Consider the following 23,407-nt stretch of genomic DNA (forward strand, 5'->3'; position numbering starts at 1 on the left):
GAGGAGACCCCTGAAGGGAAAAGGCCAAAGAAAAAGAAGAATTTGTCACAGGGGTGCAGGACATGTATGACTGAGACAAAGTGATGACTGAGTTGGCTTGGACATGGACACTCCTCTGTTCATGTCTAAACCATGGTGAAGATCTGGATGGTAGGATCTGTACAGAAGGTAGATATGCCTGGCAGAAGGTCTAGGTGAAGACCAAAGAGAAGATTTTTTTACGTAGTGAGAGAGGATATGAAGTTAGTTGGTGTGAGTGAAGAGGAGACAGGGAATAGGGTTAGACGGTTGATTCACTGAGGAGACCCCTGAAGGGAAAAGGCCAAAGGAACAGAAGAATTTGTCACAGGGTGCAGGACATGTATGGCTTGGACATGGACACTCCTCTGTTCATGTCTACACCATGGTGAAGATCTGGATGGAGGGATCTGTACAGAAGGTGGAGATGACTGGCAGGAGGTCTAGATGAAGACCAAAGAGAAGATTTATGGACATAGTGAGAGAGGATATGAAGTTAGTTGGTGTGAATGAGGAGGAGACAGAGAATAGGCTTAGACGGTTGATTCATTTAGGAGACCCCTGAAGGGAAAAAAGCCCAAAGGAAAAGAAGAATTTGTCACAGGGGTGCAGGACTTGTATGACTTGGACAAAGTGATGACTGAGTTGGCGTAGTGAGAGAGGATATGAAGTTGGTTAGTTAGTTGGTGTGAGAGAGGAGGAGACAGAGAATAGGGTTAGATGGAGGAGGGGAATTTGCTGTGGGAAAAAGCCCAAATGACAAGAAGATCCTTCTACTAGATCACCAGTGTTCCCACACACACACACAGACACACACACACAGAGGCGACGTTTTACCTCGGACGCACGGAGGCGCTAGATCACTTCAAGCATCGATCCCATCCCTGCATTGACTTGTACAGACACACCACTCATTCACCCTCCTCCCTCTCTCTCTCTCTCTCTCTCTCTCTCTCTCTCCTTCTTTCTCCCCCGGTCTTCCTCTTCTCTCCAGACGCGCGTCGCTCAGCCTCTCAGTCGGTCAGCCGGTCATCTCGCCACCCGGTGGCTGCGTCCACCTTTCCAAATAATAATAATAAAAAAAAAAAAAAAAACAACCCACGCGGGGCCATGACCCACGGGCAGGAGTAGCGGGGTTCCCCGGACTGGGTTCCACAGACGACCACCGCGCACAGCACAGCGAAGCGGAGCCAAGTTGCGCGAAGTGACTCATTTTTCTGTCCACGCCGCGCGTCCGGAGGAGTGGATGAGTCAATGGCAGGGGCGCAGCCAGGAGTTCACGCACTGCAGCTCAAGCCCGTGTCCGTGCCGGAGAGCCTCAGAAAGGGCAACAAATTCATGAAATGGGATGATGTGAGTTATTTCTTTTTTTTTTCTCTTCCTCCGATTTCAACACGCGTGGATGTGTCACGGCGGCGGCGGTCTTGCAGCGGCACCCGGCGCGCCTCCCGGTTCGCCGGTTCAAGCTCGGGAGAAGAAATGCAGCAGCGACATGCGCTTTGTTTACCTCCCTGCATTGATGGTATTATGCGAGGGCGCACACGCACAAGCACGCGCGTGCACGCACATTTGATAACCCCCGACACACACACACACACACACTCCCCTTGGAAACACACTGCAAATTAAGAAGAATCGATCAGTATGTCGTACAGTGTTGTAGCAACAACGACTAACAGTTGACCAATGAGTGTGTGTATATGTGTGTGTGTGTGTGTATATGTGTGTGTGTGTGTGTGTCGTCGCTGCCCCCCTCCTGCAACTCGAGCAGACGAGAAATGACCTTGATTGAAACAGATTGCAAACTGCCGTTGAGAAGCTGCTCCACACACACACACACACACACACACACACACACAGAAACACACCTCACCCTTAAGCAGAAACTGGCCTGCGGAAACTGCTATCTATATCCGTTTGCATTTGAGTTATTTTTTTTTTGTTTTTGTTTTTCCCAACCCAGAGTCCTTCCTCTGCTCAACAGATGTGTTGTGTTTCCACGCCATCCCAGTGTTCTGTTATCAATCACACACTTTTTGCAACATTATTCTTATTCCTGCACTGGACGCTCGGCGTGCCGTCAGATTCGATGTCGGTTTATAAATGAAAATGAATCTCCCGTCCACGTTTGCACTTTCGATCGTCTCTGAAAGCTCTCAGTCGTGCAGGTCGGGGTCAAATCTCGCTGTTTTTTTTCTTCCGGAAGACGTGTCACTTCTCATCCGAGCGGCGTCTTCGGTGTTATTTGTGGAAAGTAGCGATTAGTCAGCATTAGCCGTCTTCCTGCCGCTAATGACCTTTACTAGAATTTATGAAAAATACATAACCCAAATGAGTGAAAGGGCCGTTGTTATGTTGCGGATGTACGCATCGCAGGCGTCCCCCTCAACCCTCCTTTCACCGAGGTTTATTTGGCTTACGTGAAGAAATTCAATGCATCTGAGACACCGACACAATTTGAACCCTATTGTTAAGCGAGGAGAAGAAAGATCCAATTCCAAAGTTCAAGTTCAGAAACCGGGCATATTAATCTTTTTTTTTTAACAGATAGGGGATCAGTTTTCTTGAAACTAAAGACCGAACCTTTGTCTGAAGCGATGTGTCGTAAGAAGAGAACACGGACTTTTACTGGAGAAAATCTAAGTTGGCCGCGTCGAAATCCAACATTTAAAGGGGCAATGTCATGACAGATTTTTTTTTTCTGATGTAGGAAAAAGAGTTGGGACAACTTCAAATTACTTGACAAGGATATTCTGCTTGAAATCTGTTGAGCTTCCTTTTTGCCTAAAAAAAAAAAAAAAAAAAAAAATTTGATTAAAGTTCCAGCTAAGTGTAAGATATTTTCCTCCTTGGGGATGAAAAAAAATATGCCTTAAAACAGAATCAACAATTCTGTGTTGTCGTCCGTTATCGCATACTTGGATGTAGAACAACTTATTTTATGGTGTTTATTTTCCTTCACATGACCTCAAATGAAGTTGATAAATATTCCATTTTGCATCATGAATATATTTTTAATTAATACGAAAAGTACTTGTTTGTAACTTCCTTTCTGTACTCGCGCAGTTGCACTTTAGTTAGAAGATTCATGCACAAAAGGGAGCCACGGCAGTCAGATATCCATGACAAAATGTTGTGTTAGGTGCTAGTTTTTGTTGTCGAGTTTTTAAAATGCTCCTTGTCACGTAACTCAGGTGATTCAAAGCGCGGCGCAGATGGCATTAGTGGGTCAGTGTGAAGCGAGTGTGAATTTGTGTCCGTGCAGATGGCATAAAGTACATTTTGCACCATTTCAAAGCATACCACCCTATCAATCATCTGCCCTTTTCTGTAAAACAGGAAACATGTTAATATTTGTTTAGTTTTGAGTGCTAACCTTGCACGTCAGGTCGGCAAGGAGGGTGCGAGGCGTGCATCTGTTTCCCCGAACGGCCGTGTTTGTGTACGGTAGTTGGTAGATGTGGGTCTATCTCCAATACCAAATGCCCACTCGGGTTTTCCTGCAAAAACACTGACTCTTGAAAATCCCCCACTTTCTTTGTTTTATTTCCCATGCACTTCTTCCTTCCTCTTTCCTTTCATTATCATTTCTTGGAAAGAATCACAGAACACAGAGACAAGCTGTGCCGATACTTCGGTGAGACAAAAAAAAAAAAAAAAAAACGACTGAAATGCAACGTAAATCAAATTTTCGCCCCACTGGGGACGAAAACTTGTACCGGCAAACAATTTCAACATTTCTTTCACGCACAATCTCGAGTTCACTTCTTATTTCCAAATGAGGTTTTTTTTTTTGTTTTTGTTTTGATTGAACCCATAGCCAGTGCGGCGTTGATAGCGATGTGTTGAGCCGCATTTTGTAATAACGAAGCATTTTGTAATAAACGTCCAAAATGTAATAACTTTTTCATTTCATTTTGTAATAAAGCCGCATTTTGTAATAAACGGCCGCATTTTGTAATAAACTGCCCCAACGCATTTTGTAAAAAATTTTGCCGCATTATGTAATAAGTTATTACATATTGAGAAGATTATTACAAAATGCACTTGCAACTTTTTTGATTCTCTTGGAAATGTAATAACATGGTGTATTATGTTATAACAATTCTAAAGCATAGTTTATTTGTTTGTTAATTGTATCTTATTTAACTTTAAAGTATTTGTAAAAGCTAGGCCTATTATTAGTATCGCTGTATTAGCCTAGTCGCAGTACTTAGCAATTACTATCAGTACACTATTCAAAGGTTACATTAACAGAGAATATTCTATAAATTCCATGTTATTACATTTCATAGAGAATAAAAAAGTTGCAAGTGCATTCTGTGATAATCTTCTCAAAATGAAATAACTTATTACATAATGCGGCAAAATTTTTTACAAAATGCGTTGGGGCAGTTTATTACAAAATGCGGCTTTATTGCAAAATGAAATGAAAAAGTTATTACATTTTGGACGTTTATTACAAAATGCACTGTTATTACAAAATGCGGCTCAACACGGTGGCAGAAAAGATGCAGATGCACGTCCAAATGCTGGTTAGAGACTTCTGGACTTTTTAGGATCTGGTTGACATTTAACCTCAAAGCATTCTAAATAAGGGATGGAGAGTCCGAGGTACTTAACCCAACCGGGGGTTGTTAACTTTGTCACACGTGAGTCGTTGACCCTTCCCAGTCTAGATGGTCTGGTTAGCTCCGCTCACATCGGTGTAAAGCTCTTTGAAAACACGATAAAAGTGGAGACTATTTAGTCATTTGGTGTACTTTCTGGTGTTTTGGCCATTTATAGATTATTTGGGGTAATTTAATGGCATTTTGTTACTGTTTCGACGTAAATTATTCTTTCCTCTTTGCAAAGCTTTCTTATCCGGAAGCAACACTCACAGATTTTTTTGGGACGTTTTCACAAATATTTTGACAAACTCGGTCATATTTTCTTGCTACCTTTGATTAATTTTCAATGGCTTTTTGTTGTTAGAAATCAAATCAATCATTCATGACTTTTCGTGTTTTTGCTGATAATGAAGGGTTGCTTCTGGGTGATTGAGTAAGATTTTAAAGCAAGTGAATGCGTTGAGGGATAAAACAAATGGTAAATTAGTAAATTTATTTCTTTTGAACATTTATTAGAACAGGTTCCTTGACAGAGTCACACACATTCTTACAAAACCTCATAACAAGATACACATTATACAATATTCTTTATAGGTCACTTATTTCCTCACTAGCAAGCGAAAAATAAAAAAAAAAAAAAAAAAAAAAAAATACAAAAAGAAACAAACAAAAAAAAAAAACATCTAACTCAGTCAAATAGAGATAATATCTTCAACTCTCCAAATATGGAGCCAGTTTACTGTGATCATTTTATGCGCAATTAATAGAAGAACTCTAAGCGAAAACACCTGTTTTTTCCTTAAATCGCTTGTTGATGCTGTACCCATAATAAATTGCTGTGGATCAATAGGTCTGTTTAATTTTAAAATCTCACTTATTTGTTTTTTTTTTTTACCTCTTCCCAGAATTTCATCAAAATTAGTAAATTTAAAGAAAAACAAGACAGTGTCACCTCATTGAAAGTCGACAGGTAATTTACGCGTTCACTTTTCAGTATGAAAAATGTACAAACCAATACTCCGGTCTGATATAACCCAGCCTCACGGATGTCTGCTGCGAAAGATCTGCTGACATCTTGAAATGTGAAATCCTCAAAGCTTCTGCCATCCCTCATTTTGCTCACACACAAGTCCATGTGTATGCGGTACAGTATGCCCTTGTTTCGCGAAATCCGTGAAGAAGAAACCTTTATTTTTTTTTACAATTATTATACAGTTAAATACTCTATTATACATTGCTGCTGTCGTCCTTATGTTTTTTTCTTCCTTCTTTACGGAACGAACGGAAGATTCATTAATTCCATAATGCCGACTTACAGCCGCGTAGCTTTTACCTTCCCTTAGCATGTCCAGAAGTTTAACTTTATCTGCAATAGATAGCATCTTCCGCTGCCTTTTGGGACCTGCCTGAGCGTTTTGTCAACATTATGGGTTTTAGAGAAACTCGAAATTGCGAGAGAATTTGCACGTACGTCATGTAAATATGGCAAGCTGTTTTTACGTACGTGTACATATTAAACTGCAACGTTATTGACGCACAGGTAGAGAAGAAGCGGAGTGACTTTTTAGCCAATCAGAATGCAGAACACAACGCACGATGCAAATCCGTAAAGTAGCAAAACCGTGAAAAATAAACCGCGTTATAGCGAGGGATCGCTGTATTTGTCATTGGTGTCACATTCAGACAATCCGGTGCCGCCGCACTCTCTCTCCTTTTGATCTGGCTCAGTCCCAAACGCTAAAAAAACGCAATTATATTGCAGATATGAATGGTCTCTACAGGTTTCCATTGCCATTTGGTTGACAGGCGACAGGTTTGCGGTGAACCCTGGATTTCACGTTTCAGAAGAGTGAACGTTCAGACCAGACTTCCAACCAAATGTGCCACAATAGCGGTCGCTGTGTCCCGAGAGCGGAGGATGAGCAGCTTTAGACTGATTTTTGGAAGCCTTTGCTTGGATCCGGCATTATGTCCTGCTGTATATTTGCAGAAAAGGTCTTGTAAAAGTAGCGAAATCTGTCATTAAAATTGAGAAGATAAATATGCTGAGAATTGAACCCCCTTTCTTAACACACACCCCCAGGTGATGGCTAATGGTAAGGGCTTTTCACTAACAGTAATGGCAGCATCTCCTCTGCAGGAGCGATTCCTGGGTGTTTGTATCGCTGTAAATCTGACACTAATCTAATTTGACTTCAACAAAAGGACAAAAGGAAAGCTGTTGTTTTCTCACTGTTTTATCACTGACAACAAATCTTTGAACTGTTTACTCTTGTTTAAAATGCTGAGCGATTTATTCGGTACACCACAATAAACACCGTCACACAACAGCCCTGCATAAATCATACCTTCGTGTTGTTACTTGCATATTATAACGGTATTTCTCTGGGTTGTTTAAATCAGATAGATTTGGGGTATATTTGGGTGGAAAATGTTGTTATTCACGGTCCAACTCCGAGTTCTTTAGGCGCACCAAAATTAGAGCCTTAAGTATGACTTCATAATGAATCAATATCTTTCTCCAAGTGTTTCAATAAAGCTAAACTTTAAAATTCTCATGGAGGATTTATTGCAGGAAAGCTGTATTGATTTGAACCATGCAATAATATCAATAAAACAAACTGTTATAATACTTTTTTCTCCACAATATTGCATTGATTCTTCTTCCCCCTTCATGTTCGGCTATACTTCAATTTTAAAAGCGAAACCGGGAGTGTTTTTTTTTTTCTCCAGTCAGAGAAGTACCACGCATTTCAATATGTATCTTGTCACATCGTTACAAATGATATGATATGCTAATATGATATAAAACTACTTTTGACGAATTGAGAAATGTGTATAAAATCTATTCCAATGCGAGATTTCGAGAAAGATTAAGGACTTCCATAATAAACACGGCTACAGGAGGTTGTTTATGCCAAAACATAAGCACTGGAACATCATCACGAGTTCCTGAAATACTGTTATGTAACGGTTTGAAAACACTTATTTATCCAGAACTTAGCGATTCTCCTGAATTGAGGCCGTTTTTGCCGTTTTTTTATTGCTCGTTGCGTCTTTACATTGTTGCCAAGAGATGAACACACAGAAAACGGTGTATCTGTTTCACTTGAGCATCGGCTGCTTCCCGTTTTAGTTGACAATAAAAAGCAAATGAACTCAAAGAGTCGGTAATCCCAACAAATCAGTCTGAAGTGTAATTCACAATGTAATCATGTCTTTCTTGAATGTGTGGACCCACAGGAACGTTTTCGCTAAGAGACGATAATGACTTAATGATTTTCCACCGGTGTCCGCCGAATACAAGGACATTAAGAGGGAAGCTTGCGACAATGACTGCTCTCGCATCATTAGTCAAACTCCCAGCGCTCCCGAGACATGTTCTTTCTGTCCGACATCACAATCTATCTGTTGTCACGTTGTGTCCACAAAGCGCCTCCCCGATTCGTTATATTAAAAGGAGCATAGACGGTTCCAAGTACTCTGCGGTTTGCAGATTCTAGTTTTAGACAAGGCATCGAGAGCAAGCTGTCCCCCAGGTTGCATGTGCTTTGTATGAGCGTTTCCTGAGCGCATCCAGCGGTATGAGCCATATCCTTTGTCATCCAATCAACCCTGCAGAGATTGTGCAATCATGTGAACAGAGCCATAACGATTCCTCTCAAGTCTCTAATAGATTTCACCGGAATGGTGAGTTGCCATGGCAAATGCCACTCGAGCAGATGCTTGTGATGTAGCCTGGACCATTTGGGTCATTGAAAGGTATTCTCAGTTCCGTAAACTGTTATCATTTAGTTAGACGTGGTATCTTAGGACTCGGCACTAATGGGTCTCTAGTCCGACAACCCGACTCGGGATATCTTCCATGCGAAGTTTGACTGTTCCATACGTTGCCCGTCACGTAGGGCCTCGCCAAGGTACACCAAGCGGGGAGCAGATGCAGACCATTAGCTTCATCTCCCACTGCTGTGATGGACACTTTGTTAAAAGCCGGGTACTTTGAGGATTTCTTTGGCTCCCTGCAGCAAACATGATCTCCACATCCCGATGTCACAGCCATGGCTGATTGAGGAGGACAAGCTGTGACTGCTAGGCCAACCACAGCTACTGTGGACACAGAAAAGCAAAGGGTCTTGCTTATTATAGAAGCCTCCAATAATATCTGTTGTTGCCATGTATGCCTCAGGGTCAAACTGTGTGTGTGTGTGTGTGTGTGTGTGTGTGTGTGTGGGATGGGGGTGGGTGTCCAGAGCTGTCTGTATGTATGTGGAGACAAGGGGATGTCATTTGTAGATGATGTAAGGTCACAGTGGGGAAAGAGCCCCTGCCTCCCTGTGTTTATAAAAACAGCAATGTTTTGGATGTGATTTCACTCTACAATTTGCGCTGTAGCTTGGACATAATCGCCACTGATAAAACCGGTATTTTACGGTGTCCGGGTGTTCCACTATCAGAGACAAACAGCTCCTCATCCCAGCTGGAGGTTATCAGTCCTCAACTTGAATCCAAGTGTTGCGGGACTCAAATGATCCCCCTACGTTTGCACCGCCAGCTGTAATAAATGGGCCGCAAAGCCTCGCCGCCCATCTTTGACCATCTCACAGCATTCTCTCCAGACGTTTCTGGAATAAGATCTGCAGGTTTACAGCAGCACATGGGAATATAAATCCACTTTGACCATCTGCTTAAGACCAAAACAACAAAACCATGTCTGGCCGATGCCAAACGGTGGAGATAGTATTCCCTCTCAAAGTTGACCTGCAGGTGCCAGTTCTTCGTGGTGGCAAAAAATACACCTTCTGGCAAACCTGGATGATGATATGGCTCTTCTGCTGGTGCGACTAGACTTAGAATGTGATTTCATAGATTGAATAGGTGAGAAATTATACTATGCCAGGTGAAAGGTGTACAAGACAGTGTGAAACCAGCGATGCTGCTTGGTCGGGAAACAGTGACAATGATGAAAAGACAGGAGGCAGAGCTGGAGGTGGCAGAGATGAAAATGTTGAGGTTCTCTTTGGAAGTGATGAGGATGGATAGGATCAGGAATGAATCCATCAGAGGGGCGGCACATGTTAGATGTTTTGGAGAGAAGGTCAGAGAAGCCAGACTGAGATGGTAGGGTCATGTACAGTGAATATATTGGTAGACGGATACTGGAATTGGAGGTCTAGGGGAAGACCAAAGAGAAGATGTATGGTCATAGTGAGAGAGGATATGCATGTTAGTGGGTGTGAGTGAGGAGGAGACAGAGAATAGGGTTAGATGGTTGATTCACTGAGGAGACCCCTGAAGGGAAAAGGCCAAAGGAAAAGAAGAATTTGTCACAGCGGTGCAGGACATGTATGACTTAGACAAAGTGATGACTGAGTGGGCTTGGACATGGACACTCCTCTGTTCATGTCCAAACCACGATGAAGATGTGGGAAGAAGGTCGCTGAAGGTGGAGCCCCAAAGGAAAGGAAGAAGAATCCAAGTGCTCAGGAGCTCCTCCGCTCATAAGTAATGTTTTAACCAGTCAACACTCATTGTCATGGACTTTGTCAGTGTGTGACCTGGCCTGCTTCACTGCCACAGTGACCACAGTTATTTGGAGCCAGTTGTTTCTCCCATCCGGTTCTTGTGTGTCGTGATGATTCTTGCCCGAGCAACTATAACGTCACAGTCCTGGACGTCCCATTTAGGTAAATTCTGTGAATGGACAGAGCGTGACAATGACAACCAGAGAGACTGATGATCAAATTCATGACCAAAGGTAATTAGTGATGTTAACCATGTACAGGTATACTGAGCTATGACTTTTACTGAAAGTATAGAGTTGTCAGTGGAAATTTATTAGTTTTTAAGCCATTCTAAAAGGCAGGGACTTGTCAAGAATATTTCTTCCACCCTCGGTCGGATTCCATCAGAAATCTGGGGTCGCCCCGGTTGAGGTGAATCACTTACTGTATTTCTCTCTCGAGGGCCGAAGATGTGGAATGGCCTGCCTATATATTTCCTTGTTCATGCACTGAGCTTTTCAATTCCTGCAAGAATCATTCTGAACCCCGGGACTTACGTTGTCATCACCGAAAGACCATCCATAAATAATATTAATGGCGTACTGGCCAAGAACCAGATCTTGACCTCCGTGCGATCGAAAACCCTGTAATGGTCAACGAGTACTGACGTTTATGACAGCTGCGCTTTTCTCCAATGTCGGGCAGGATGCCTCTGATGGAGAAGAGACCCTTAAACTGAATTTAGTGTATTTTCTGTAGAAGCACGTGTCTTATTATAGCTATTTTGACAAGGAAGACATGAGTAGGCTTTTGTCCGGAATGCCGGAATATCTCCTTCGCTTTCCCCTCCGAATGAATCGGTCCTCGCTCTTGTGTGTCGTCTCTGAGGTGCTCATGTATACATTCTTTGAGAGGAACTTGGTTAAACAATGGATACAAGCTCGAAGACCTTCTGTTCAACACCAGGCAGTAAAACAGCTCACTGTTACTTTAATAGTTTACTTTTGGCATACTGAAACCTGGTTTAGCTAAACTGGGTAGAACTTCCCCCCCACTTGCTTGGCATTAATTTTGGTTTTTGTCTGTTTTTTTAATCAGGACTCGACCACTGTGACCCCGGTGACTCTGACCGTCGACCCCAAAGGTTACTTCCTGTATTGGACCGATCAGAACAAGGTGAGTCACCGCAGCTTTTCTTTCTTTTTCTTTTTCTTTTTCTTTTTCTTTTTCTTTTTCTTTTTCTTTTTCTTTATTTTGGCGGCTGGCCCGGCGTGAAGCCCCGTCCGTCCCCCGAAGCTTTGGGCACATTCACATTGGCAGTAACTCTACAGGAAAAGAACATAAAGATCTTTTTAAAGTTGCGGGGGACACTAAAAATGAAATTCAATGAAGAATGCTGACCTTAAAATGTCTTCTTTGACTCTAAAACGCACATGAGGGGTTTCATCTTTGTTAACGGTTATCTCAGCAACACCAACTTTTTTTTTTTATCTTAATAAAAATATAGAAAATATAAACAACACAGTCGAATCAGGTGCATAATTTTAGATATGCCTCCTACACTTTACTTGCAGACACATTCCTAGCCAACAGGAAAATTACAGATTGTCACCTTCTTTAAATGATTAAGTCGTGATTTTTTTTTTTTTCTCCACTAAATCAAGTCCTTATACAACATATGGCTTGTTTTTTTTTTTTTTTTTCGGAAAAAATGACTTGACGCAAATGCTTTTCGCAAAGACGACTGTATTAAATGTAAAGGATTCTCAGAATACGTCGTCGGCTGTGCACTCAAGGCATTTTTTTAAAGTGAGAATAGGGCTGAGCTTTTTGTTTTTTTTACGTCCTGGCACACATTATGGCCTTGCCTGATGATGTGTGTCAGCTGGTTTGAAGCGTGTTGCTATGGAATGTCATACGGTTTCATGGTTGGAAAGCTGGTATGTTCTAAAGGCATCATCTGTTGCGGTTGCTGCATGATCTGGCACTCATTACCATGGCAACACAATGAGAATTTTATCGCGGCCATATCAAGCAGTTGATGAATTGTAATGATTGTAAAATCACACCGATGTCTGTAATAAAAAAAGATTGACAAGGACCTTTTAACGGTGGGTTCACATCATCCTGTGCATAAAACCTAAAAGGATTAAAAACGCATGTTTTGCTGTACATTCAACGCAAAGCCGTCTGAACAAACTTACTATTTTTGTAGCTTGTCTTCTGCACTTTCTGATATTTGATGTGCGCTTTTGAATCAGTATTTAATGATTGTTTTGGCCACACGCGCGCAGAAAACGTATACGCTCACCTTGTAAGCTGACATTGCAATCGGGTTCGAAAAATATTGCTTCTTAACTCTTGTAGCGATTATGAAGAAACATCAAATCCTGCGGGAAATACATGGCTGTTTAGCCGCTAAACGTTCAATACGTTCCCCGGTCGTTAATCTGTTCGCCATGTGGTGGGAACAGGTGATATATAATGGACTTTAAGGGGTTTTCTATGAGAGCAGATGTCTGCAGCGGCCAAAAGATACGCTAGGAAACTCTCAAGAGTAAATCAATATGGTTTGGATGCGGCTTGAACTGCAAACCCATGTAGGGACCTGCTGAAGTCATGAGAAAATGTAGATATCGGGGATTATTAGCTCTTGGTCCGTGGCAGCACCGGGTTTCTGTCTCATATGCGTTCGACAAAGTCAGAAATGCAAGCCTGTTTTTTTCTATTCTTTGACCGTAATGATGAACGCATCAACGTTTTCCTCGGACGAGGTCTTATTTCAGTATTTGTTTCACAAGATCTGCCTTTACCTCGATTTTTATACACATTCATTTCAACAGCGGTTTTTGCTTTTACTGTACATTTAAATACAGTTGTGATTCAACCTTCGCTCAGAGTAAATGTCTCAAGTGTAAAACCCTCAACTTTTATAATATACGTTGATTTAAAAAAAAAGAATAAAAAGGAAATGGCACCTTTTAAGCAGTGAAAGAGCTGCATTGAAAAAGACAGAAATCTGAACTGCTGCACCTGCAGTGATTGAACCCGACACCTGTGAGAATATGTCAAAGTGTATTGTGCGTTTGCGATGGAAAAGATTTTATAATTGCAAGGAATAAGATTTTGAAACACAAACTCCCAGACGCGATCAGTGACAGCGAGCTCCTTCTGGATGTGAATTTCTCTCATTTCCACCTTGCGAGTGTTCACATAAGTTATTTACCTTGAGATTCTCTCGGTTTACTATAAATTCACAAACACACACACACACACACGCGCGCGAACATATATACTCACATACACGCTGCGTGAGTAAGTAAGTGTATCAGTAACAGCAGTCGGAGTAAGACTCTGTAATAACTAGCATTGATTTTGTGTTTGACTTGATGAGGGTGTATCCTGAAGCCACACCAAGGAAAAGACAGGAACGCTGACTGAGACTGCTTCCGCACACACACACACACACACACACACACACACACAAACACACACACCTCATTACACAAGGAACCACTGTCTATTGTATTTCATGTGGCTAAATTTACCCTGTTAGGTAGTTGTCACAGAGAAAACCATCATTCTGCTATTCCACCATGTAGCATTATGGTACTGCTTACTGACTTTGCACTAAACTATAAAAAAAAACAAAAAACAAAACAACAACTTTGCAGCTCCTCTCATGCCGTCAGTTATCAGTCTGTATCTGTTATTATCATTATTATTGATATCTTTGTACTTAAGATCTTAAAACACTTGATAGCCTTAACCTTGACAATTTATATTTTATTGTATTTCTTATTCTCCCTCCTTCCTACTATTATCTATTATTGTTATGTTTTTGCTTGAAACTCTGGCACAACAATTTCCTTCGGGATAAATAAAGTTGTTCTTATCTTATCTTATCTTATCTCATCTTATCTTATCTTATCTTATCTTATCTTATTATTGCTATTACCATTTTGTTAATTTTATGTCATTATGGGATTGTGAGAAACATCTTGTTTATTCCGTCAGTACATGCAGAGAAAATGACAACAAAACTGATGTCGACTTTGAGAAAAAAGGCATATTACTGACACTATAATACCGATTTCTCCAAGATCCGTCTCCTGTTGTAGTAAATTATATAATGAGGAATATCGTGCTTTTAGAGCTACGGCAACAAACATGTTCCTCTTTCGCCGCCGGCTTGTTTGGAAGTTTGGGAAATGTGATGGTTTGTACCTGTGATTAGCAGTACAGTAATGAGAACCGAGTGTGATTCTCCACTAGGACGGTTTAGAAAGACCCTTCATCAATTTGGTTTTATTTTCTGTGCCAGCCGTCATACAGCAGGGCTTTTGAACGATGAGGCCCTTGTGTGTGTGTGTGTGTGTGTGTGTGTGTCCTTGTGTGTGGGTCTCTGTTCTTTGTCTCAGCATTAAGACCAGGTCCTGATGCTCCCCTAATAGCTCAAATTGACAAAAAGCACAGCCCGAAAGAAACTCTATTAGGGCACAAAGAAAGACGACGGCTATATTCCCGTGCGCCGCTGCGTGTTTATAAAGATGGCACGTGTTTAGCTTCACATTTACCCACCATGGTATTGCACATCTGTTCAACAGGCCGGTTTAAATCAGCAACATTGCCATGTCCAGTTGTTATGTGTGTGTCTGGTCGGGACTCGGGCTGATGGCCCGCAGAGTAAAAGCATTCCTCGGATTCTTCGGAACCACAGCGGAACCGTACTCGGTATGCCTACCGCTCTCGGTCGAATCCGCCGCCGTCGACGGGCCGCCGTGTTCCCCGTGTAAAGTTGTTTCAAGTCTACTATTCAGAAGCAATATCCGTTTTTCATCGGAAACACATTTCACCAATGTTTACGCCGCCATCTGCAAACGCATTTGATTTCGAACGTCTTCCTATTTGCGGCTTTTTCCAGTGGCCGCTTGACATTTTCGAACGGGTTGAGTATTCCATACGGCTCTGAAAAAAGGGATTCGTCGATATTCAACGAAAGCCAGGAGCCGATAGGGTCGCTGAAGTAAAGTTTAATTTCAGAAGCCATTTGCGGGCTTGTGTTTGAGAGAGAATCCTCTTCTCGGCAAACCCTTTTCACCCTGAATTGAATGTATCATCTTTGATCGGTTATTTCGCACAAAATTGTAAATAAGCTGTGGTTCGGTTGGGAATTCAGCAGCTATTTCTGTCTCTGGACTTCTTCTTTTGCTAAGTTACAGTTATTATCTGCCGGAGCCTCATAATTGATGGTATCAGTCTTCTGGTGAGATAGAAAGCATCTGCCGTCGGCTGATAGTTTATCTGGAGTGATGAGTAGCGGCCCTCGGACAACTTATGTCAATTTCAATGTTCAAACACGTGGAATTAAAGAAAGAAAAAAAAGTTCAGTGCAGCCAAGATTTTTCAAGAAGCCAGATTTTTTTTTTTTTTTTTTAACTATGAACGTGTGTTCTGGAAGATCTGGAAGTACACTGCTCAAAAAAATAAAGGGAACACTTAAAAAACACATCCTAGATCTAAATGAATGAAATATTCTTATGAAATACTTTGCTCTTTACACAGTTGAATGTGCTGACAACAAAATCACACAAAAATGATCAATGGAAATCAATTGTATCAACCCATGGAGGTCTGGATTAGGAATCACACTTAAAATTAAAGTGTAAAAACAAACTCCAGGCTGATCCAACTTTGATGTAATGTCCTTAAAACAAGTCCAAATGAATCTGTGTTGCTTCCTGAGTGGACACTATGATTTCACACAAGTGTGATTGACTTGGAGTTACATTGTGTTGTTCAAGTGTTCCCTTTATTTTTTTGAGCGGCATATATTGATCTCTGCGCATTATGAAATGGCGACTTTGAATCTCGGATGAAAATAAGAGGAATCCGACCAAGCCTCGATGCCCGATACATGTAATGGATATCCCGCGGGAAAAGCAAATCGGTCTATTTTCCGAGATGCCGAATACTAAAAATAGCGTGGTGCATCACGGTGTGAGACAACCTGAGATGGAGAAAAGAGAGGATTGATGGAAAGTACTGAACCGTTAATCCCTAAGTTGAACGTACAGTCTTGAGTTCGTCTGATGTGCAAGTGGAGTTCAGCCGTTTCTTGAGGTGAAAATCACAAAGCTCAGCTTTGACAGCAGAAGAAACTCCGTGTCAGATCTGTTTAGATGTGACGCTCGTTGCTTTTTCTTCCTTTTTGGCAAGCCTTGAGGTCGAGAAGTCAAAACTTAAGGGTTCCTTTTAGACAAATCCCCAAATGGTATGGTTGCGCCGGCGAAAAGAAAAAAAAGTACTTTGTGAAGATTATTTCAGTAAATCCATTGTAGCAACCGATGTGTTTTTTTTTCACCTGTTGATTTGCCTTACGAATTCAAACAGTGCCACTTTTTTTAATGTAATTATATTTTAAGTTTGATACTGATAGAATGAGACAGTATAAACTTGAAGAAATTTTAAACTGCATGTCTTGTCTTGTGCTCCGTGTCGTATTTTTAGATTTGTAATCACTTCCGTGTTTGTGTGTTTGGCGTCGGGTCCATTTGGCCTGCGTTTTACAGGCCTTATATCCTCCTTCCTTCACCGTAACAGACCTGTTGACTGCACACACACACACACACACACACACTTGTATAATGTACAAACATGTCTTTGTACAAAGCAGGAAGTAAAACAAAAGATTTAATGATCATAGCTATGATAGTGATGAGCCTATTTTGAACAATGAAGGTAGCCATGACAACATCACTAATAATAAGCCTAGTTGTGTAAACTCTTGCAGAAAATCACATATATAATCTATATATTAAACGCGCCTCCATGTAAATCAGCAGAATCTGAATCCGAGATGAAAATCGATTCAACTTCCTGATATTAAAATGGGTAGCGATTAATTGTTTTCTGTGTTTTTGACCCAATTCCACCTCTAAATGTGGTTCCCTGTCCAAAGGGTTCCTCACTGCAAGATCAATTAACCTATGTGGGCATTTTTTAAGTTATTTGTTTTGTATATCAGTGCAGTAGATTTATTAAAGTACAATTTTCTCCAGCATTGTTTTGATTAAACCTCCCCCTCGCGTGTCTTCTCCTCCGGTCCAGTAGATGTTTCTCCAGAAGCCAGTAGAAAATATTGCGGCCGAATACTTTTCCTTTGAAAGCAGACACTTGGGCTCAAGTTGATGAAATATTCTTTTACTCTTGCATGAAATGTAATTCATTTACGCTTTCCGATCATTCCGGTCTTTACAAAAATATCTTTTTGCAGCGGCCCACTCCCTCCATCTCTACCCACCACTCTCATCTGTGCAGTTTTTATACATTATATTTACACATTCTCCTGGCCACCTTATTTATTATCATTTCATTTATTATGTTCACTTTTCACCTGTTATTTCTATGACCTTTCCCTACATAAAACACTTTTTAATTTTAATTTTAATTTTTTGTATTCTATTGTATTGTATATATTATATATAGTTTTTGTTGAATTTGTAATCTATATCTTCATCTGCATATTCTTTTATTACTAGTTGTACACTTTTCTACCCTTTCAATTAAATTTCCCTATCATGGGATTAATTAAGTTCATCTTACCTTATCTCGTGTCTGTACATAGTACTCATTTTTTGATCGCTTTAGAAAATCCGCACACCAAAAGTACTCCAAAAATAAAGATAATTTATTCTACATATAGTACAAAGATACATATTCTTTCATGACGTTTCGAGCAAACATAGTCGATGCTTGCCAGAGATGCGTTAACAAACATGTTATTGTGGTGGCATTATTAATGGAATGATTACGTGATTGATTCCCTTCTTTTTAAAAAAAAATGTAATTATTATTATTTTTGTTGCGCGCCTCTTGTTAGATATATCATGTCATATTAACATTATAACATTATTGTTACCATTGTTTTTCCGATCACCGTTCAATCGACTTTTTTGATCCCCAACTTGGGCGGCGGACGTGCGTGTTTTTTCCTTTTTCTAGCTCCCAAATCATAAAGGAACAAAATGTGTTTAAACTGTTTCTCAGGCATTTGAAAATACTCTTTAAAATGATCTTTTAACTAAAAATCAAGGACGGGTCGCCGAAGATAATACACACCGAAGAGGATGTTAGAGGTCTCCATTTGATGATTGGAAAATAGATCATTCAAATTATCCAAATGAGTTCATCAGTTCAGATTATCTTGACTTAGAACTTTCTTTTTAGTCTTGCATCTGCAATTTTTCGCCTCTTTGATCCGTCTTTCAGTCTGCGATCTTTGCCGGTACCTTCTACTTACGGTGGCTTTGCCCCAGCAGAAATCAAATGAGGCACATCATCACTATCATTTAGAACATTTGAAGTGAATAATACCTGTAATTTTTACATTTTCTTTTTCGTCTTCTATCCATAATTTGCTCCGGTGTGACAATGTAGGAAAAAGGGGTTTCCCTCGAATCAAAAGTGAATTGGAGTCAACATCTTGCTTATAATTGTTACCATTTATTCACTCATAAATGATCTATTCTGCTTATCCTGCATATCGTGACATAAAACCATTCAGTCCCTCAGTCACTCCCCCTGTCCCCGATTTTAAGTTTTAGCGTTTTCATGTAAAATCAACAAAATGGGTGGCAGAATTTGAACGTTTTCAACAGTTGCGGCAAATAACCGTCTGGAAAAACGAGGAGAGAGAGTTCAGCAAACAGATCACAGAGGTTCCCTGGAATGAATAGACTTTTGGTTGGCTGCCATATGTCCACACAGCCACAGTATGTGCAATGAAGTGTGTGCGTGTGTGTGTGTGTGTGTGTGTGTGTGTGTGTGTGTCTCCATTTCCCACCTCCTCCATTACACGTTACCAAGCTACAGTGCTATAGAGGCATGCAGACGCAGCTCAACTGGCCGTATTTGCACGTCTGTTTATGTCATAATTAACATGAAAAACATAAAACTAAAGTGCTCACGCTACGATATAGCAGAGACCTAAACACACACACACACACAGGGCTTGGACACCTGCGGCTGCGTCCACACAAACGTGCGCACACACACAAATTCCTGTGTCGTTCTACTAGGAGCAGGTGCTTCTGTTGGAAGTTAAAAATAATATTCGCTGCCGTTGGCCGAGCCTCTTTTCGGGGGGAGGGGCCGTGGAACTCGGAGAGGTGGAATCGGCCGGTTCAATTAATGGGCCCTTTTGGTTTAGTTGCCATGCAACAGCACACACCTTGGAAATGTCACATTTGTCCGCGGCCTATAATACGGAGAATGTGACCACTTTGAAATTGATAAGATTGTTTCCTTGTCTGCATTAATATGAGTGTGTGCGTTGGCGCGTCGTCTCAAGCAGACTGAGGTTATAACAAAAGGTTAAACGTCTCTCTCACCGAGGTTATTTTTCATAGCCGTTTTTTTTTTTTTTTTTAATCCAGTCAAGCACTGAGCATATGACAGTGAATAATGTTCGCAGGTAAAAAAAAAAAAAAAAAAAAAACACAGGCAGACTGTTTAGCTACCGGTTCTGCGCGCGACTTTTTTTTTTCTTTTTTTTTTTTTTTTTTCCAGCAACCCATCGCTACAATCCCCCTCCGAAGTAGAGTGTGTTCACGTTTAAACCCGATACGCGAATGATGTGCAAAACACACAACCTCTTTTCTGCACTCTGTTGAATTCACTCAGCGCTTTTCCCCCAACACAGCAATTTTCCATGATTACTGACGCTGCTGCCCCTCCTGCTCCGTCACCGCTATACAGGGGTGAGAGAGGAGGCATAAATCTACAGCCAATCTACTGAAAGTGAATTGTGACCTCTACCAAGTTATGGCCCTGCACACAGAGGCTCTATTTCTTTCCATCAGCAAGACTGGCAATAAAAAAAATCAGCGTAAAAACCCGGCGGGAAGAATAAAAGTAAGAATAATAAGACAGTGGGGATGAAGAAAGACAAATGATTGAATCCCCTCGCTGTGCGACCCCTCTCATGGTGTCGATGTGATAACAAAACGAGTAAACAAGTAAACAAACTCGAAAAATTCAATTTAAATGAATGGAGGAAATGTATGTAAATAAGTTATTATAAATTGCAGCCCGAGTTCTTTGCATCTAAAAATCAAAATATTTCTACGGGATTTTTTTATCGTTAGCATCGTGTCGGTAGCGTGATTTAATCCTCCGTTTTGTCTTAACATACATAGCGGTTCTATTCTTAAGGCTAATTTAAGGCTAATAAGCTGCTACGGATCAGACAAGATGCTCAGACACGAGCGGTAATGAACACTTGAGCGATCGGCAGCCTCAAAAACTTACCGTAAAATGTCACGACAGGCAGCTATTAATATTAGCCTTATATGTCGATGTACAGTAGCCTGATATATGTTATTTATACGTTTTCAGGCACCGTCACCGCAGCACTTAAATATTATGACAGTCGGGCCTGCGACACCATGTCCCGTTAATTGGGGAGAACAGATGATCTCACGATGAAATGTGAAACAGGGATTGCGGCGTTCCGTCTTGCAGCTTTTATTTTAGCTTTTATTTGGTTCACATGAGCAACGGTTTGGCTCCCGACCTGAAATAGGAACCTCGGGATGTTCAACCTGCTGGCTTCCGAAGGCGCACATGCAATGCGGAGAAAGAATTCTCGGTTTGTATGCGCGGCGCTGTAGAGGGAGCGCCTCTTGATCAGAGCCCAAAGTCCAACACACACACACACACACACAAAAACAAAATGGGAAAGTGTTAAAAGGAAAAAAAAAAAAGGAGCCCAGCCAAACACTCCTGGATTAGCAGTTCCTCTGTGACTTCAGAAGGCTTTGTTTGCACTTGAGGTAGCCCTGTTTTACTCTTTGAATTCCGATTAGGACACTGCACTGTTCTTGTCTGATAAACAAACACATGCTCGAGCAGGCACACACACACACACACACACACACATGGAACTTGAAGTGTAGCAGGAACACGGTCCTGTTCATTTCCTCTCCTGGAGTACTGGAGTGAGTTCACAAACCCCAGAGCCACATTCTCAGAGGAGCCTTTGTCAATTCAGGACCTTTTGGCTCGAAACTGTATCGGTACCAACACCGTTTAGTGTGAATCTCAGCAATTCTGCCGAGCGGCCGGGGCGTCTTACCGGGGAACAGCCGTTCTGACCGTGCAGCTCGGGCGGGGGAAGCTTAGCCTCACCGCGGCGATAAGCCCGAACCAATCATATGGCTTGTAAATTATTGCGGCGCCGCATCGGCAGAAACAGAGACGGCATCCTCTCCGACCATCAGTCATGTCTAGAAACGTATTAGGTCGGAGTCCGGCGGGGGCTCGACGAAGCCCGGAGGATGCGAAATTATCATGATTGTAAGTACTCTGAGATATGTCGTGATTTATCGGCCTTTCCGGTTTGCAAATGTCGTCCCCGAAGAAAAAACTACGCCGACATCTGTTTATCCGGCGAGATGAAGTCGGCGACTCGTTTCGTCCCCCGTCGTTCCCGTTCGATTTCATTTATCATGCGAGTTTCAATCCGTCTCTGCAATTCCGGCGTGACCGCAGATGATTTGGTTTGCGCTCAGGCAAAGCTCCGGATTCATATTTACGCACGACGAGTTGCGCTCGTCCAACGTTGTATTTCCGCTTCATATTTTTCAGGTCATTTCTAAAGAAATCAGGTCATTTTCCGGTCCTTTTACGTTGTTTCTTTTTCTTCATTTTCTTCGTTTTTGTCTTTGTCGGTGAGTTAACCCTCATATTATGTTAAGGGTCAATTTGACCCATTTCACCCATTGACCCAAAGGGTCAAATTGACCCTTAACATAATATGGGGGTTGAGGCAACATGAAATCTTGCAATGCAATCATTTTGATCTTACTAGTTGCCGATTGGACCTTTTTTTTGGGTAATTTCAAGTTTCAGGTCATTTTCTTCCTTCTACTTTGGAATACGTTGTCAGGTTTTTTTAAATTTAAAAGGTCAACCTCATCTGTGAAGACGAGACGATGAGATGAGGTGAGAACAACTTTATTTATCCCCAAGGAAATTGTCTTGCCAGAGTTTCAAGTAAAAACATAACAGTGATAGATAATAGTAGGAAGGAGGAAGAATAAGAAATACAATGAAATATAAAATGTCTTAACTGTCAACCAGTGACCACGTGAGTTCCCGAGTCGCATTTTGTATTTCATGATTAAACCGCAGACTCGATTTGAAAATGTAGATCCCGTTTTTTTTGCAAACACAAACCGAATGGTCTGTTTTTAAGTTTCAAGTGACTAATAAATCAGCGGCTCTGTAGAAGCTGCCGGCCTCTCTGTTTACAGCTGCTCAACAGGCTGCTTGTTTCCTGCCTGTCTGACACAGCGGGTCCTGCTGTGACCTGTTTCTGACCCACATTTACAAAGTTACCCAGCCGTTTCTTCCAGAACTGCTTTTTGTGACAGGACTCTCAATTCAGCGGTCACTACAGCGCCCTTTGTGAGGCAGCAGCAGCAGAAACGTTGCAATATAAAGATACCCGATCCTTCACTCTTTCTCTTTCATTCACACACACACAAACGCACAGCAATTGATTTGCAGAGGAATAGGTTTCAGTTGAATAAGATTTAATTTGGCTTACTGCAGAATTACAGCCTTCTGCTTCGTAATGTGCTTTTTTCTCCCCCCCTTTTGGCTTAAACCTTAACCTCTACGAACGATCTACAGTCCTGCTACGTTCATTATTACAAACTGAAAACACGCCGTTACGTATCCTTGAGGTCTAACAAGAATGTCCGAACGCATATTCTTCCTCAAAATAGATTTCATATGACAAAAATAGCTCCGCGACTGGTTCGGAAAGTCACATTAGCAGCACCGCAAGTAGATTGTGGTTGCAACTGCCAAAAAATACTTGGCTGTTTTTTTTTTTTTTCTTTGCAAAACGTAAAATCACAGGGTGTATATTTTTTTTCTAAACCTTCAAGAAGTGCGTAATGGGAATAGTTTTATTGCAGCTTTTAATAATAGACACTAGATGCCGTTATTCTGGATGTTACTTTCACAAGACGCCGTTGACTTCTCTGCAGCAGACTTGACGTCAAAGTTAAAGAAATATTGTCTCGATTGCCGCGTTTTGTGAAAATACTTGTTGAACTTCGACGCGTGAAGTTGAACAAAAGCGATCGAATACGTGCGGCGCTCTTGAATAATATTTGAGAGTTTGTACGAGCCTCATCGCGGCTCCCTTGCTTGAAATATATGACGGCGGAGTGAAGAGGATGATTAAGCGTGTCGTCGTCT

At 41.4% G+C, this 23,407-nt stretch overlaps 1 protein-coding gene across 3 annotated transcripts in view; it reads left to right on the forward strand.

Moving 5' to 3' along the window:
• The first annotated feature begins 1,023 nt into the window (after positions 1-1,023).
• The window catches only part of plcb1l (phospholipase C beta 1-like), a 189,453-nt gene continuing 167,069 nt past the window's right edge, over positions 1,024-23,407 (forward strand). For all 3 annotated transcript variants that reach the window (XR_015107685.1, XM_086166987.1, XM_086166988.1), the window contains exons 1-2: positions 1,024-1,371; positions 11,231-11,308. Coding sequence is in view for 2 of the 3 variants with exons in the window: in XM_086166987.1 (XP_086023113.1) it covers positions 1,273-1,371; positions 11,231-11,308 (177 nt within the window). In the remaining variant the exon portion in view is untranslated. The remainder of the gene's footprint in view (positions 1,372-11,230; positions 11,309-23,407) is intronic.

This window comes from Fistularia commersonii, chromosome 20 (assembly GCF_037954325.1).
Source record: "Fistularia commersonii isolate RoL2024-O1a breed Wild chromosome 20, RoL_Fcom_v1.0, whole genome shotgun sequence".
Classification (NCBI taxonomy): domain Eukaryota; kingdom Metazoa; phylum Chordata; class Actinopteri; order Syngnathiformes; family Fistulariidae; genus Fistularia; species Fistularia commersonii.